The sequence below is a fragment of the Girardinichthys multiradiatus genome, chromosome 19 (assembly GCF_021462225.1).
Source record: "Girardinichthys multiradiatus isolate DD_20200921_A chromosome 19, DD_fGirMul_XY1, whole genome shotgun sequence".
Lineage (NCBI taxonomy): Eukaryota > Metazoa > Chordata > Actinopteri > Cyprinodontiformes > Goodeidae > Girardinichthys > Girardinichthys multiradiatus.
The window spans coordinates 31,142,086-31,158,993 of record NC_061811.1 but is presented as its reverse complement, the minus strand read 5'-3'; the positions used below and the strand labels follow the sequence as shown (position 1 = coordinate 31,158,993).

The 16,908-nt window shown below is 40.5% G+C and overlaps 2 protein-coding genes across 3 annotated transcripts in view; one reads left to right on the top strand and one right to left on the bottom strand.

Annotated features, from left to right (window-relative positions):
- The first annotated feature begins 1,478 nt into the window (after positions 1 to 1,478).
- Positions 1,479 to 7,914, top strand: LOC124855261 (tetratricopeptide repeat protein 9A). The gene is made up of 3 exons (XM_047344985.1): positions 1,479 to 2,610; positions 2,882 to 3,064; positions 7,088 to 7,914. The coding sequence occupies exons 1-3, from the start codon at positions 2,115 to 2,117 to the stop codon at positions 7,168 to 7,170; spliced, it is 762 nt and encodes a 253-aa protein (XP_047200941.1). The 5' UTR covers positions 1,479 to 2,114; the 3' UTR covers positions 7,171 to 7,914.
- Positions 7,915 to 9,313: 1,399 nt separating this feature from the next.
- Positions 9,314 to 16,908, bottom strand: part of map3k9 (mitogen-activated protein kinase kinase kinase 9) — a 28,941-nt gene continuing 21,346 nt past the window's right edge. Inside the window, exons 7-11 of one of the 2 annotated variants that reach the window (XM_047344978.1) lie at positions 15,412 to 15,534; positions 15,143 to 15,245; positions 14,880 to 14,992; positions 11,824 to 12,597; positions 9,314 to 11,508 (exon numbers count right to left, since the gene is read on the bottom strand). In XM_047344978.1, coding sequence (XP_047200934.1) covers positions 11,060 to 11,508; positions 11,824 to 12,597; positions 14,880 to 14,992; positions 15,143 to 15,245; positions 15,412 to 15,534 — 1,562 coding nt within the window. In that variant the 3' untranslated portion in view covers positions 9,314 to 11,059. Of the gene's footprint in view, positions 11,512 to 11,823; positions 12,598 to 14,879; positions 14,993 to 15,142; positions 15,246 to 15,411; positions 15,535 to 16,908 lie in introns of both variants that reach the window. The other variant, XM_047344977.1, reaches the window with a different exon arrangement.

Genomic DNA, 16,908 nt, shown 5'->3' with positions numbered 1-16,908 from the left:
AATATCCAAAAACCAAACATTTTTGTACTTCTTTGCTGTTCCTTTTCTTTTGGGAAAAAATTTTCAACTCAACACTAAAACACTTGTTTTTTATTTATTGTGAAATAAATAAAATAAAATACTGATAAGATATTTTAATTGATTCATAAAATTGCATTTTTGCCATTTTATTTGAACACTGATTAACAATACCATGTGTAATATATTAGGTATATTACAGTACCTAATATACGTTTAGGTATTGTAATATATTACAATACCTAAAAAATATAAATGTATTGAAATATATTGAAAATATATTATTTGAATGTATTTGCAGAGAAAGCAACTGTATGTTAATTACCTCTTATTTCAATAATGCTTTTTAAAGAAAGGGCATTTTCTGTAAGATTATTGCCGATTTAATGTGACACTGCATTTAGCTGCATGTTTTATGTTTGAAATAAAAAAAAATTATTACGATGTAAGGAATAATTCATGATATCCACAAATAAACATAGCAGCTTTATTCATTGTTTGTTCATTGTTATTATTTTTATTTATATTTGACTGAAAACAACACATCCATTAGAGAGAAAATATTGAAAAAAGAGCAATGTGCACACCCTTAAACCAACATTACGTTGGTTAAATTTCAGCTTTCAGTCTTTGGTAGGATTCTTTCAGTATCTCACATCTTGACCTTGTAATATTTGCCTACTTGCAAACGGTCTCCAGATCTCTCAGACTGTGAGGATATCTCTTGTCTACAGTTGTGTTCTGGTGACCCCATAACAGCTCCTGTCAGATGTAGTTCTGGACTCTTGCCAGGTAATTCTAAAACTTAAAATTGTCCTTTAGTGAAGTCTTTCTTTTGATGATTTTGATGTATCCATTGACTCACAGTAAGAATGACATTTTTTAAAAATGTTTTATTTGGAAGAAAGGGTGTGTGTGGTTCAGTCCTACTCCTGGGTCGAGTCAAATGTTGTAACATTAAAAGCACAGTAGGTACTAACCTACAAACCAGAAATTCCCACAGCTCTTGTGGTGTTGCTCTTGACCGCTTAGCAACTTCCCTGAACAAGTTTTTGTCTTTTTATCAAATCTGGAAAAATGTTCAATTTTTTAAATATCACTGTTGTTCTATTTTTTCTTCCAGTCATAAATAACTACATTCACAGTGCCATGCGCTGTGGATTTTTTTTTTTTTTTTTTTGGTATGCTTCTTCTGACTGATACCTTCGTAAAAGGAGATCCTTCAAGATAGTTTGTGCCCTCTCCGCAAACCATGGATTTAGCTAAAGGACGTGAATGAGCAAATGTCAGAAAAGACCTACAAGGACCATTTAACCTTACTGAGTTTAATTAGATTTACTAAATTTGATGATGTCAAGAATAATAAATGTTAAAACTGAATCAGAGGAGTGTGCCCATTTAAGCAGCATAATTGCAACTTTTTATTTAAGAAATACAAATACCGGTTTCATTTAATCTACACTATTTGAAAATGACAAGAAGTGTATTAGGGAGACAAGAAAAAAATTTAAATAACATATATCCTGTTTGTTGTAAAATTGGCATTTTCAAGTCAAAAGGCTCAACACTGGGCCTGTCAAAGTCTTTTGGGATTCCATCCTTAATAAAGTCAGTTAATTATGTGACTCGAGTTCGAATCGAGTCCAAATTATATTACCCGGATACACACATCTGGTGGCTGAAACAGGCTATCAACAAGAAAATTATGCGAAATAGTGATCTGTTCTAAGTCAACCAACAAGAAATTCCAAGGAAAAGACCAAGAGAATATAAAATTCTTCTGCAATGACTCTGTTTTTCAGACTCACAATGAAACTAAGTCTGACGATGAAATAAAACTGCTCAGTTAGGCAATTAAAATGGACGCACTGTTTCTGCATTCACCAACCAATCGGTTTGTTTGAATGGAAAACACGGGAGCTGATTACAACAGAGGAGCGCGCATCGCACAGCGCAGGGTTGCGCACAGAGCGGACGTAGCTGCGACACTGGCGAGGCAGAGGCGCGACTACAGCCGATAAGATGCGGTGAAAAGCCACGCTTTTTTTTTTTTTTTAATCAAGGAGCGTCAGGGCAGAGGGAAATTAAAAGGAAAAATGTCCAAGATGAGCGCGATCCAGGCTGGTAACGAAGGGAAGGTGGATAGCGGCAGAGGCAGCCTCACCGCCATCAGCGGCGGCGGCGGCGGCGGGGGCTCCCCGAGGCTCCTGCAGCGCGCTCAGCCCAACAGCAGCAGCCGGGCCAAAGATACCAGAAATCAGCAGCAGCAGCTTCAGCAGCAGAGGCATCATGGTGGGCCGTTGCTGAAACAACCATCCCACAACGAGCCAGCTGACGTCGTGAGGCGGGCGCTGGACTTTAAGAGCCAAGGCACTCAGTGCTACAAGGATAAGAAATACAGAGAGGCGATCGGCAAGTATCACCGCGCTCTGCTGGAGATAAAGGGGCTGTGCAGGGTGCTGGGGGATCCAGACCCCAGCTCCAAGTCCACGTCCACCCTCCTGCCGACCATCAGCAAGTCCAGCACGCTGACAGATGAGCAGAAGGGGGCGATGGAGAATGCAGAGCTGGAGTGTTACAACAGTCTGGCAGGTAAGAAACGTTTTCACATTTCATAACTGATGCTCTTCCACTGTTGTTTTTCATAAAAAAGAAAGAAAATCAGATAATATTCCAGAATTCATTTCTTTTTTCTTTCCATGTCTGCTGTCTTTATTCACTCATGTCACATGAGTCAGATTAACAAAAGTACTAATTATAATTTGTGCCCTCAGGAAATATATAATTATTTGCATAAAAGATGAAAGCATTCAAATACTGGCTTATGCAGGGTGTGATCTCTTAACCTCTTCCCTCATTCTAGCTTGCCTTTTGCAAATGGAGCTGGTGAACTATGAACGAGTGAAGGAATACTGCCTCAAAGTGCTTCTCAAGGAAGGGAAGAACTTCAAAGCCCTTTACCGATCTGGAGTGGCCTACTACCATCTAGGAGACTACCAGAAGGCCTTGTACTATCTGAAGGAGTCACACAAACAGGAGCCTTCAGGTCAGCAGTCACAACACTGCACTGCAGCTGTAATGGGTGATTTTGATATGGCAGAGATGGCTCACTGCCCCGCCAAAGATTTGGGGCGGTGCCGCTTGAAAAAAAAAAAGTCAGTCGTATTCCAAATAAAATTTCAGTTGCTTATTTGCATGTTCAGCCAGTGGGGATGCCTCCATGTTGGTTTGAGTGCATATTTATGTCAAATCAGGATGTTTTAAAGTGAAATATAGAGGGGTTTTAAAATTCTGTATGTTTGATGCACCTTAAAACTATCTAGTCATGCAAGATCTACTCTCTGAAAGGCTGGGACATTAAGAAACAATTAGTGGACTTATTCCCCAATGGAAAGAATGCTGGAATTGTTTCATCATGATAAAAGGGGCAGACTGAACTAATATACAAAACCTCAATGTGGTCCACACAAATCCTAGCTTTTTCTTCTACATGATTGATATCGAAATTAAATTCTCTCCCTTATGCACGAATCCGAAAGATTTATGTTGGGACTTAGGAGCAGGTAGTTTCTTGCAAAAATGTTTGAACAAGGCCAGGCAGGTACATGAGGGGAAAGAGGCTGACGTGGAATATATATGCTGGGGAGCTCATTAGGAGCTAAGACATTCGGTCATGACTACAAGCATGAAACACTGGAGACTACAGCAGAAAAGGAAGGGGAAACCAGGCTGGGACCAGCTGGCAGAGAAATCACTGTTAAAGATCTGATGTGGAAGATGTTACACTGGTATTGTTCTCCCTGAAGTTAAAGTAACTGTGGGATGATGGTCAGTTATTCCTTAACAGCCTTTTTTCAAGGTCTTAAAGAGTCTTACCTTTAATAAATTCAGTTTTAGGTCTTAAAAGTTTTTAACACATAGAGATTTTCCATACTAGGCCTTGTTTCCCTTTATTTATTTATGATAAGACTGTTTCTTTTTAAATCAGTTTGAATGAAAACGCTACTATCATGTTATTCACTGTTGGCTCAATATTGTCCAGGGGCATCCAGAACAGATGCCCAAGCCACCTCAGCTGACTCCTTTCGATGTGAATGAGTGGCGGCTCCACTCTGAGCTCCTCCCGGATGGCCAGGCTCCTCACCCTATCTCTAAGGGAGTGCCCGGCCATCCTGTGGAAGAAGCCCATTTCAGCTGCTTGTATCTGATATTTTGTCCTTTCAGTCATGACCTAAAGTTTAGGCTCATAGGTGAGGGTAGGAACGTACACCGACTGGTAAATCTGAACCAGATTTACCAGAGAGAGAGCTTCACCATTCGGTTCAGCTCTCTCTCTTCACCACAACGGATAGGTGCAGCATCTGCATTACTGCGAATGCCACACAGATCCCGCTCCATTCTCCCCTCAGCTGTGAACAAGACTGCGAGATACTTGAAGTCCTCCACTTGAGACAGGAACTCCCCTCCGACCTAGAGAGGGCAAGCCACCCTTTTCCGGCCGAGAACCATGGCTTCAGACTTGAAGGAGCTGATCCTCATCCCAGCCACTTTGCCCTCAGTTGCGAACTGCCCCAGTTCAGAGAGTAGGGTAGGGTAGAGGGTGTAGAGCTGGTCCAGTGTTCCACAACCGGGATGAAAACTACATTGTTCCTCCTGGAGCCGAGGCTCGACTATCAACCAGACACTCCTCTCCAACACACTGGCATAGCACCCAGGGGAGGCTGAGGATGTGGTCTTCCTTTAGTTGGAACATACCCTCCAGTACCCCTTCTTGTGAAGGGGGACCACCACTCCAGTCTGCTGAGGCATTTTCCCCAACCATCTAGCGCTGCTGAAAATGTGTGTCAGCCACGACGACCCCACAACAACCAGAGACCCAAGGTACTCAGGGCGGATCTCATCCACCCCTGAAGCCTTGCCACCAAGGAGCTTTTCAACCACTTCGCTGACCTCGGCCTGGGTGATGAACAAGTCCAACTCCGAGTCCTCAGTCTCTGCTTCCACCAGGTGGTGATCGGTAGACAGCTCGGCCCCTCTTTTCACCCGAGTGTCCAAGACATGCGGCCGAAGTCGGTCATCGACCTCCGGCCAAAGGTGTCCTGGTGCCAAAGGCACTGATGAACACCCTTATGCTTGAACATGATGTTCGTTATGGTAAATCCTTCAAAGAGGAAGCCGGTTCAACGAGGAGTATCTGGTAAGAAACTTACTGTGTACTGTACGAAGGCACTGACATGTAGCTCGGGTGTAAAAGCACTGGACTCACATGCCAGGGTATTAAAATATCTGCTTAATTTAACTTATTCATATGTATCTGTCCTGAGTTATGTTAATTAAGCAATGTAAGTATACTTAATAAAGCTAATAAGTTTACTATCATTTTTTTTACTACATATGTAGGTCTTAAATTTTAATCATATAATCTTAGGAAAGTCTTCATAATCTTTCATAATCTTGAATTTAATGCCTGAAATTTGCAGAAATTCTGGTAAATTTATAATTTCTGATCTGAGGTTTTGTTAAAAGCAGTTTATATTTTACCTGGAGTAGATAACTCTCCTCATGTCTTTGTTTGGTATACATCCAGATCATCTGGACATAGAGCCTTAAACTAACCACTAGTCTGAGAGGAGGTCAGGAGCAAAGTGGACCTCTGCTCCTATAAACAACTCGGATCTCAAAACCGTAGTGGTTTATGCAAATGCTTATTAAATGAACCTGTAAATCGCATCCAGGTTTCCTTTGAACAGTGATTTAGCAAGAAACTTATTATTTGGACAGAAAATGGAGGTAGGACACAGTGCACCACCAATTATCTTCCTGTGTGAAACATGCACTGAGGATGGAACTTGTAAAGAGTTTCCAGTCAGAGTAACAGTTTTTTATGCAAAGCCTAAGTACAGCAAAAAGTACAAATATTTTAGCACTTTAAGTGAGCCCTATTTTACTGATTTTTACACTGCATTATTTTTCCTGTTAGGTAGTTACTCTGACCAATACCTCTTTGCTAAGGCTGCAGCTGTTAAATATGTGTGAATACCTAATAAATAATCTTCCTTGTAATTAGATACACATGTACTCCAAACCTTTATTTACTGGACACCCCCTTCTAAAATCTCCATTAAGAGCCACATACGACCCCGCCCAATTCTGCATGCCTGTGGGTAAAGTGGCTTCAATAACTTGAAATATATTTTCCTGGTGTGGTAAGCTAATTTTATTTACTGTACAGTATGTTTGATTCTCTTAGGGTTGATAGAGGTCCACTAAATGACATTCTGCGTCTTCTTTTCCAATCTTCTCCTTTTTATCTCCCATCTTCTCTCATTACTGCAATAACTGAGGATTTTTTTTTTTTTACTTGAGGGATTGCAGGAATCATTTCAGCCCTAAGCTTTCCATTCTCAGTGCATGTTTAACAGAGGAAGCGCTTTGGTGGTGCACCGCCTCCGGTCCTCCTAACCTCAGTAACTTTCCTTTGCAAATTTGGTGATTGTTTAAAGGTTCATCAAGAGTTTGCATAAATTGCTATGATTGTTTTGAGACTGGAGATAAAAGAGGTCCTCTTTGATCTTGCCTCTCTCAGACCAACCATTAGATTAAGGCTCCAGGTCCAATTAATCTGGATTTAAACTAAATTAAGATGCCAGGAGAGTTTATCAACTGCTGGTATGATATTAACTGCTTATAACGTTTTAATAAGACCAACACTTAAGTATCCCTTTAATAGTATTGTTACACATCCTTTAGAATACATTTTCATGAGCAAAGGCTGATTGGCTGTCTGCCCAGAGTCAGGTTCTGCCAGAGGATTCCTCAACAGAAATCTAACTGTGGCCAATGGCCCGTCCAGAAGGAATCCCGAGCTGTAATTAATTTTAAGGTTTAATTGTTTTGTAAATGTTTTTTTTCAGTTGTTTTTTTTTTTTGATAAGGTTACCTGAAGGAGATTTAGTTTGTTTAATGTATTAGGCAGCTTAATATTTAAGTGAAAAATGAATGACCATTTGATGAGTAATTTGTATCCTAACTGGAAATAAATCATTATATTCCTCTGATTGTTTTACAGACACAAATGCCATCCGCTACATCCAGCTGACAGAGATGAAGATTCGCCGAAATGCCCAAAAAGAAAAGAAAGAGGCCACATAAGTGTTTACCGCCAGATGATGCCTCACCTGTCATGAGTTGCAGCACCACTATGTGCCACTCAGACCTTAAACACCACCTGCCAGAGGTCTTAGTGTGAATCCATATTCGTTTAGCTTTTGCTTTGGACAGCATATTGTTGGCAGTTTTTGAACCTTGTAGTGTGGTCTGTTGTTTTGTTTTGTTTATCTTCAGAAAAAGAAATGGCCCAATATATTTGACAAGAATTTTTACTCATTATGCTTTAACACTTGTAAACCGATGCACTGCCAGTCTAAACATTGCACATGCAGGCCGACACTTGTGACAGAGATTGGAGCGACAAGTTCCACTGTGCTGCATGTCCTCAGGCGAGCGTCACTGCAAGTCAGCACCTGCACTCGCACAAATTGTGTGTTGAATGGCTTTCTATAAGCAACAACCACCTTCACTTCTTTCACCCTTCTATTATTTGATGATTTAAAAAATAATTCAAAGTTTTTTTTGTCTCCTTGATTATATCTGATGTTAAGGTGCTGCCATAACACAAAAGCATCAAGAGCACATGGTTGATACCAAATACATATCACAAGATGTAAATAGTCTACTATGTAAAATCCCATGGAAATCTAATGAAAAGGGAAACTGTATGTCCTTATCAATGCCAAAACAAAGCACTTCATTCACAGCATTTACTGTAACTTGAAAATTCCTTCCTTAAATGTATGGTAATAGTATATGTGTAATAAAGTTGTTTAAACATTGCAATGTTTTGCGTGATGCTGCAGGTATGAGTTGTGCTTCAGTTTTTTTTTTTTTTACATGTTTACATGTGTTTTTGACCCTGCAAAGCCTTCATATACAAAACTGGGTCATGATGTTGAACATCAAGACCTGCTTTTATGAGACAGATCACCATCAGGGCATCCAATATTCAGTGGTGAGTTCTTGCAGGAATGGAGCTCTTGTAGATATGAAGCTATTGACTCTCAGGAAGAAAGGCGAGTGCTGTAAACTTGGCATGATCCTGTATCTATGTTTAAAACTTTAATTTTGAAGTTAGGAAGGAAGTGGTTCTTGCATTGACAGAGTTGGCTAATAAATACTTCCCATCTGGCTCTTTGACAACAATCACAAACATGGAGAGAGCTCTGATGACTTGCAAATAATTTGCACAGCAAAATTGTTTGTATTTGGCGGGAAAAAGAAACGATAAAGTGACAGACAAAATACAAACAGTTTGTAAGCACTAGAATAATGCAACTGACTGTTAGATGCTAACACTAAAATTAGCATCTGATTCACAACTTCCTATTGCAGCAAAGGGGCTATTTCAGTTTTATTTAAGCATCTTGTCTTTCATTACTGCTGGTTCAAAATCTAAAATACTGATCAAATCTGGTGGCTTGCACTGCCCCTGCCTTGCAGCAAGAAGGTCCTGTGTTAGGCTTCCGACCTGGTTTTCTTTAGCATGGAGTTATGTGTGGGTTCTCTATGAACAAATCAAACTTGGACTGGATTATTGTGTGCTGATTACAGATTATTAACAACTTTTTTTTAAGTTTTTGGTTTGTGGAATCAAACAAAAACGGGGAATTTTTGGTTTCACTGCACATTTTATTGAATGCTCATCCTGTTCTCATAAATAGAGCATTGTGTATTGTCTCATCCTGTGAGTTGAAATATTGTTACACCCCTACTGTTTAGGGAAGAATATTCTACTTCAGCCCTGGTATTTTAGATTTTAATCTAGAGATGATGAAATGCAGTTCAGATTCCTTAGAAATGTGAAACTTTAACATTTTTATTCAGCGCCACATTTGGATCACTGATTAGATGGCCTACCAGGTTCAGTAATATGAGCTAGCCTCAGTCTATTTTCTCAGATTGGTTAAAGTGTGCACGACACAGGGAGTTGGAAGCGCCTTTTTGACTTATTATATCCATAAGTAACAGTAAACATGTTTCGGCCAGTACTAATGGATAACTTTTTATTTTGTTTCGCTCCAAGTGCTCATGCTGCCGTCTAGGCCTTGCTGCGTCTTCCACTACCACTACCACTGGCAATAATTCCATCATTCCAGCAAGCTTTTTAGATGTAACATAAGGAACAGTATTATCCTTCACACCACCTGAAGCGGTACAAGGAAGTAAAGAAGCAGTTTAATCTTTTTCTATGATTTTACTCAAGTCAGTGTATTCCAGTGCAAATACAAGTCACTCAATAGCAGTATAGTTCACCCGCACAACCAACATTGGTAAACAGTGTTTTAAGCTTATTTGTGCTCACATTTCATCCAAAACCTCAGCATCACTTCACTTGTAGTTCAAACAAATGTTTATAGTACGTGGAACTTGATTATGTTCTTCACAGTCATGAAGGGGATTTGGGGGGTGCCTTCAAATGTATACGTATCAATTATCAATTATTTGTACCATTTATGTTGCATGTATGAAACCCAAAAAACAAGTAAATATATAAAATAAATAACTAACTAAATAAGAACAATTAGCATAAACCCATGCTTCAGTTTTTTTTAGTTTTAAAATAATTCATCAGTGTGTTTAGGAATGGTACAGTTATTATTTTATCTAACCAACCCCTTCCACCCCTGAAAAAAATGATAACTGCTCTCCATCACTATTTGAACAATGCGATTGGCGTTCTTCAAATCATTTCTTCCCATAAAACAACAGGAATTCTTTACAAGTTAACACTACTAAAGCAAGAAAAACTGTTTTATGACAAGTGCTCGTCGAGCAGCTACATTTCTTGGCAAAAGACACTGTAAAAAGGATTTTTTAATTTTAATTTCAATAAATTGAAATTGAATTTGTTTTGTTAAAAAAAACAAGGAGCTGTTCAGATACTCATATTTAAAAATAATTCCTGGTCGATAAGCTTTGAAAACCCTCATAATGATAAATGAGCAATGAAGAAAGTGCAGCTGGAAAAAAAATGACTTGATGCTTTGTGCAAAGGCTGAAAGCTCCAGAAACATTCAGATAAAGCATTAAAAAGTGTCAAAAATCAAGGCAGATAGGATAAAAAAGCCACCAAATAAATTAATAAAATAAATTAAATAGATCATTAAAAATATAAATAATAAAAAACAAACTTCCACGCATCACCTGGGTCTGTTTGCTGTGTGGTTGTTAAAATACCATCCCCATTAATCAAGCTTTGCTTTTCTCATCCCAACAATTTAACAACATACAAGCACAAAGTTCCCAATTTCAGCTTTTAGAATCACTTCTGATCTCTTTAACATGGTTGTAAGTTTAAAAAAACTTACAACCAAAGAAAATCAATTAACCCTCTGACATTTTTTGTGGTTCCTACTGTTGCAACAACGTAGAACTAATGCAAAAACAAGAGTGCTTGTATGAACAGCGCCCTGTCTGTGGGGTATGAAGTGACTGGTGAGGAACCCATCCGCCGCCAGAACATGAGTGGGAAACAGAAAGAACAGAGGATTTTAAGTGATTTTACAATTTACTTCCTGGCAATAAAAAAAAAAGCTGTTTTACATTCATGAAGATTTTCAAAAGTGCACCTCATTAAATGAACAATTCAAACTCCAGTTTGAAACAGGAGTGTAAAGCTTTGTGAAGGTGTCCATACTGTTCTGCTGTGAAACCAACAGACAGCTTCTGCAGAAAGAAACAAGAATCTAAAGTTGATGAATGTGAGATGAAGGGGATTTGGATTGATGTCTTTCTCTAAAGCCAGACATGTTTTAGATGCCAATTTAGATTATTATTTAGCAAAATAGTGTTAAACTAATGTAGGAAAAAAACACCTTATTGAAATTTTGTTCCAAAGTTCTAGACTGGGGAAGGTTAACCGATTAGAGCGGTGACAATCCTAGAGCTGACAGAAAATCCACCTCTGTCTGTGTGTTGGACTGAGTCAGGGCCAGAATCCTGGATTATAAGGTAAGTCTTTGGGAAGGCTGGTCTCCGGTTTGCAAAGAGGGACTGTTCCGTCCCGACACTGTCCCTCGTCCAACTGATCCAGCAGATTTGCATTCCTGCGGGGGGGGAAAGGAGTCGGGGCCTCCATGGGGGTGGGCAGGACTGTGGAGTCTCTACCAAACTCTACAGTGGGCGGAGTCTCTGTGCTGGAGGTGTAGGCGGGCGACTCGCCACTGCCCAGGGTTTGTCCATTGCCCCTAAGCAGCGAATCCCCCCAGAACACGTCGCACCGTGGCCGTGGCGAAGGACGAGGCCGAGCAACAAAGTCCAAGGTTTTGGGGCGTTCTGGAGCACAGCGACGGCGAGGGGTTGGAGGGAATACCACATTTGGGTCGGGAAGCCGGGGAACCTCGGAACGTTCTTCTTTTAAACCCCGGAAGCCAACTGCTGCAGTTAAACCAGAAAGAAAAAGAAGCACAATTTATAATACGCTGCTAGACTGGAACTTAGTGACTTTGTAGAAAAAGCCATCCATCCATCCATCCATCCATCCATCCATCCATCCATCCATCCATCCATCCATGTGAAAAAGTATGGAATTTTGCTTTGGAAAATGTAAAGGAATCCTGTATTTTTCATTGGTGTAGTGATTTTTCTAAACATTTTCAGTACTGCAACATTAGGATTTTATTTATAGATAAACTTATAAGATATAAAATTATATTTAAATGAAAAAAAAGCAGGATGTCAAGCCTATACCTGTGTTGTCTAGAGCTCTCTTCTCTGGCAATGGTTCCAACGTGTTGGGAGGACCGTTCTTCTTGATGGCTCCATCAGACGGGGTTCTACGAAGGCTCCGTGAGGAAGGTGGGACGCAGGGGACGTGTGTGGGCGTTAGAGACTGCCGGGGGTTACGCTTGAAGCTCTCCACATGAATGTTGACCAGTGAGTTGACTGGGGTCTGAACCATCTTACGCTGTGAGACTGGAGGGGGAACAGAAGGCCGGGTTGACGCCGATGCAGCCTGGCAGATCAACAGCTCGTCGCTGTCCGAGCGCAGCAGTGAGTGGGTGGAGTTGGAGTCAGACACTGATGATAACGACAGGAGTGTATATGAAGAGGGTAAACCTCGCTCGGGTAGGGAGGGGGCCAAAGTCTTTAGCGGGCTTTCCCTCTGGAACAGTCTGCGAGTTGGGGAGCTAGTGCTACGCCTTTGGCCACCTGTTCTGTGGAAGAAACCCTCCCATCTGGATTTGATGCTCTCCTCAGGCTGGGTCAAAGTTAGCAGGTTGCAGCCCAGTCCAACAGCTGCCAACAGAGCTCCACAGCCCAGCAGGACAAGCTCAGAACGCCGGCCTCCACCTGGGCTCTTTCTGCATGTTGGGGTTCCAGGGGCCTGGCTGCTGAGGTAGTACTCATCTCCTTCATTGTCGATGGAAGAAGATGCATGGGCATCTTTTTGGAAAGGAATGCAGAGGTAGGACTGACCAGGAGCTGCACCTGGCTCTGTAGTGAAGCAGCAATCTTCATTTTCTGAAAAGACACAATGACCTTAACACCACCAGAGCCTTGCAAAAGGGCTGATATACAACCAGAAACTTCAACGTTTTAATTGGGATTTTATGATACAGACCGACACAAAGTAGCGCATAAGTGAGGAACATAAGGAAAAAAAGACACATGGTTTTTAGCATTTTTCACAAATACAGACCAGAAAAATGTGATGTACAGATGTATTCAGCCTTCTTTACTCCAAAATAAAATTTAGTTTGACCACATGTCTTAATAAGTCACCTTATAAGTAAATATTGCCAATGTTGTGTGGCATACTCAGATGTTTGTAATTGACAATTTGTGAACAAACAGCATCATAAAGACCGAAAAACACAGCAGGGTCAAGGATAAACATGAGAAGTTTAAAGTGTTGGTTTTAAAACATAATCCCGTACTTTGAAGATCTCACTGAGCACCATTGAGTTAGCTATCCAATAAAACTAACTTACCAAGACATGGCTGTCCACATAAAACAGCTGCATGGTAACTCTGGAGAAGCTGCAGATATCCACAGCTCAGGTGGGAGAATGTATTGATTAAGCATTTATAAGTTGTTCACTAATAGATTAAATCTGGGGTTTGTGTGAATGGCAAGACAAAAGTCTTAACAGGCCCCAATTAATGTTTGCCAGAAGCCATGTAAGTGGACAAAGAAAACGTGTAAAAAAAACTGGCCCTACCCAACTAAAATGTAACTTTTTGGCCAAAATTAAAAATGGGTGGAGCTAAATACAGGACAATCCTGGTAGAAAACCTGTTAGAGGCTGCAAATCATTTAAGAGTTGTGCGGAGGTTCCCCTTCCAGCAGGGCAACAACCCCAAATATGTCGCTGGAGCTAAGATGGAAGGAATTAGATCCAACTATATTCCTTTACTAGAATGTTTAAGTCCAAATCTGAAGTTGATTGAGAATATGTGGCAAGACTTATGTACACTGATGCTCTCCATCCAATCTGATTAAGCTCGAGCTTGCGAAGAAGAGTGAATACAATTCTTAGACTTTAGATGTGCAAAGTTAGTAGAGGTATACCACTAAAGAGCCAGAGCTGTAATTTTGGCACAAGGGGTGTGTTCTCTCCCCACTTCTTTTCTCGCTGTACACAAATTACGGCACCTCAATGGACCTGTCTGTGAAACTCCTGACGTTTGCAGATAACACCACTGTTACTGGTCTGATCCAGGACAATGATGAGTCTGCAGGATACGGAGCAGCTGGTTGACTGGTGCGGTCAGAACCATCTGGAACTTAACCTGCTCAGGCAGTGGGGATGATGGTGGACTTCTGGAGAACTCTCCCCACACTGCTTCCCCTCACCATCCTCAACAACACTGTATCTACAGTGGATCACTACTGGTTCCTAGGAACCACCCTTTCTCAGGGTCGGTCCTGGTTATGCAGAACCAGCACAGTGTGGTTTGACACAGCCACAAAACAGGACAGGTCCAGACTGCAACAAACAATTAGCTCTGCAGAGAGAACCATCAGGGCTGACCTTCCCTGACCTCCGCTCCATCCAGGACTTGTAAAGCTATGTAGCTAATTGCAAAAACCAGCCGCCACAAAAACAGCTTCTCCTCCTAGGCTGTCTCTCTGATTAACACAATGAACACCTTACAGCCTGAGTTGTCAGCTACTCTGCTATGAAACATTATGAGCGTATTTGCCTTACCACATCCTGTCTTTGTTTCTTTTCTTTATATGAAATAATGGCTCTACATATACATACTTGAACATACTGTTCCTGTTTCCTTTTATTTTATGCCCTCTAGAGTTTATATATTTATACTTAATGTCTGTATGCTGTGAGTGCGTGAAACCGAAGTCAAATTCCTTGTTTGTGCACACAATCTTGGCCAATAAAGATGATTTGGACAGTACTGACTCATAGCTTAAGTCACACTTTTCAAATTTTTCTTAGTAAAAAATTTCAAAACCATATACTATATCTTGCTCACAATTATGTGCCACTATGTATTGGTCTATCACATAAAATCTCAATAAAAGACAGTGAAATTATCAAGCAAATATCAAGCTAGCATGAGCACAGGCCTATGTTGCATGTGTTTTGAATCCATTAAAAAACACAATGTGAATTGAGATCCACTATAAAAGATTAACCTAAATATTATCTATCTTAAATTCGACTGAGGTGCAGACGTTTTTGGTCATCAATGGCAGCAAAATGAGATGTTGTGTCTCAGTTATAGCAACATTTTGTTTTCTCATGTGAAACCAAATCAGCTAAAATGGTCCTGCTGACCTGTCTCCAGTAGGCTCGGCACTCCAGGCACTGCTGGACTGTGTCTCGGGGATCTGCGGAGGTTTGGGGCGCTGCAGGACCGCTGCCTGCTGCCCTCGTGGGGAGGCTTCACACTGTGAGGAATAAGGGGATCTCAAGTTTTTTGTTTTATTTATCCATTCTAAATTAGCCATCTGACTCATAAATCAAACACTAATTGAAAATGTCCACACAGACCACATTATTGAACTGACTTAAATGGATTTTATTTTCAGTTCTCTCACCTGGCATCTGCACTGTGCTCCCTGTAGACACCACACCCACGGGAACGGCCTTTCTTTCTTGACCCCTTTCTCTCAATCTCTGTGCAGCACTCACCTGGAGTAACTGAAAAATGAGACCTTATTTAAATTTACATTTAGAGATTTTTAAGAGCTAAATAAAAATATTTGATGTAAGACATATTGCAGGATACTAGTCAATGTGTACTACATACTAATATTTTCCAATGTCATTGTAAATCATGCTTTAAAAACGGGAGATTTGTGCTTACGCTGGATGGCTCGAAGGCGAGGCAGCATGAGGGGGCTAGTTGGAGGGCTGGACCCACTGCTGAGCAGAGTCCTCCGAGGATCATGGGATGGAGACGCCTGCACTGTAATTTTGTGCTGAAAATCTAAAGACATCAACAGAAATACCTTATAGCTTCCATATCAGTGTTGAAGTTGCTAGAGTAAAATGGGCCAGAATCGTACTGCATGCTTTGAATAAAATTAGTACATAAACAGTTTTGGATTATTTTTGGTGTTTTTGTCTTGTTTCTGTTATAAAACTACAACAATGGCCGAATGGGGTCAAAGTGGAGCGTTCTTTGACCTGGGGCGGAGGACGGTAAGCTGCCTCAACAGCATTTAAAGAGACAGCACCAAAACGAGTTGCTCTCAGAGGCACCTCAGAATAAGGGTAAAAGAGGAGCCTGTGGAGTTACAATAACAAGGAATTCAGACCAAAGCATTGCAGTTCCACTTTATATAGACCACAGCTGAATGATTTAAATGTGAAAAGGAAGGATTTAAAAGCATGATATGCCTCTAAATACTTGTCTGTGGAGTGCTACATTTGCAGCAAAGTATTCATACCCTTTGCACCTTTTTAAACTTTGCATCGTTACAACCACAAACTTTCTATGTTATCTATCAAATCCCTGATGCTTTCACAGAACAGCTGTATTTATACTAAGATCAATTACACACAGGTGGACAATATTTACAAATGCGGGGACTTCAGAGGGATTTTGGTTGGGCTGGTATCGGAGTAAAGGGGTAATACTGATGGACTTCACATGACATGCAAACAGCTATGAAAACAACATCCTACAATGTGATGCATTTTGGTGGAAGCATCAGCTGCAGGGATGCTGTATATATGCACGCTCCACTTTTAAGACGTTCATTTGTAAAATATTTTTGAAACCATTTAACATTTCCTTTTTGCTTCACAGTTGCATACAGAAAACTAACAATGCACATTCCTGGTGTGAAACATTTTGAAGGCAGAATCATGCTGTGGGGATAGTGTTCTTAACCAGGGACCATCAGGAATTTTGGTTTTAATTTGGCAAATTCTGAAAAGTTCAAACATCATAAATACTTTTGGAAGGCACTGTAACTGTACAATGACATCTAAACATTTTTGAATTGGCAATAAGTCAGGTTTGACATACTTTGCAGTTTCAGTTTTTGCATGAGAAGATGTATATTAGTTGGTGAATGTGGTGTGATGGAATGGTAGTACTGCACATCAACCTGAACACACCATTCCCATGAAGAAACATGGTAGTGGCAGCATTTTGCTGTTGGGATGCTTCTTATCACATAAAACCCCCTTAAACACATGAAGTTAGTAGCTGCAACATGACAAGTTATCAATATAATACTGAATATATGACAACGCTATGTAAAACCATTTCTAATAAGGAAAATATTTGTCACAGAAACATTTTCTTGTGGGAGCAGTAGGTAGCTCAAAAATTGTGCAATGTCTTATTTGT

Coding starts and splice junctions, on each gene's coding strand:
- LOC124855261 (XM_047344985.1), top strand. CDS start 2,115: ATGTCCAAGATGAGCGCGATCCAGGCTGGTAACGAAGGGAAGGTGGAT. Junction 2,611..2,881: donor GTGTTACAACAGTCTGGCAG/GTAAGAAACGTT, acceptor CCCTCATTCTAG/CTTGCCTTTTGCAAATGGAG. Junction 3,065..7,087: donor ACACAAACAGGAGCCTTCAG/GTCAGCAGTCAC, acceptor ATTGTTTTACAG/ACACAAATGCCATCCGCTAC.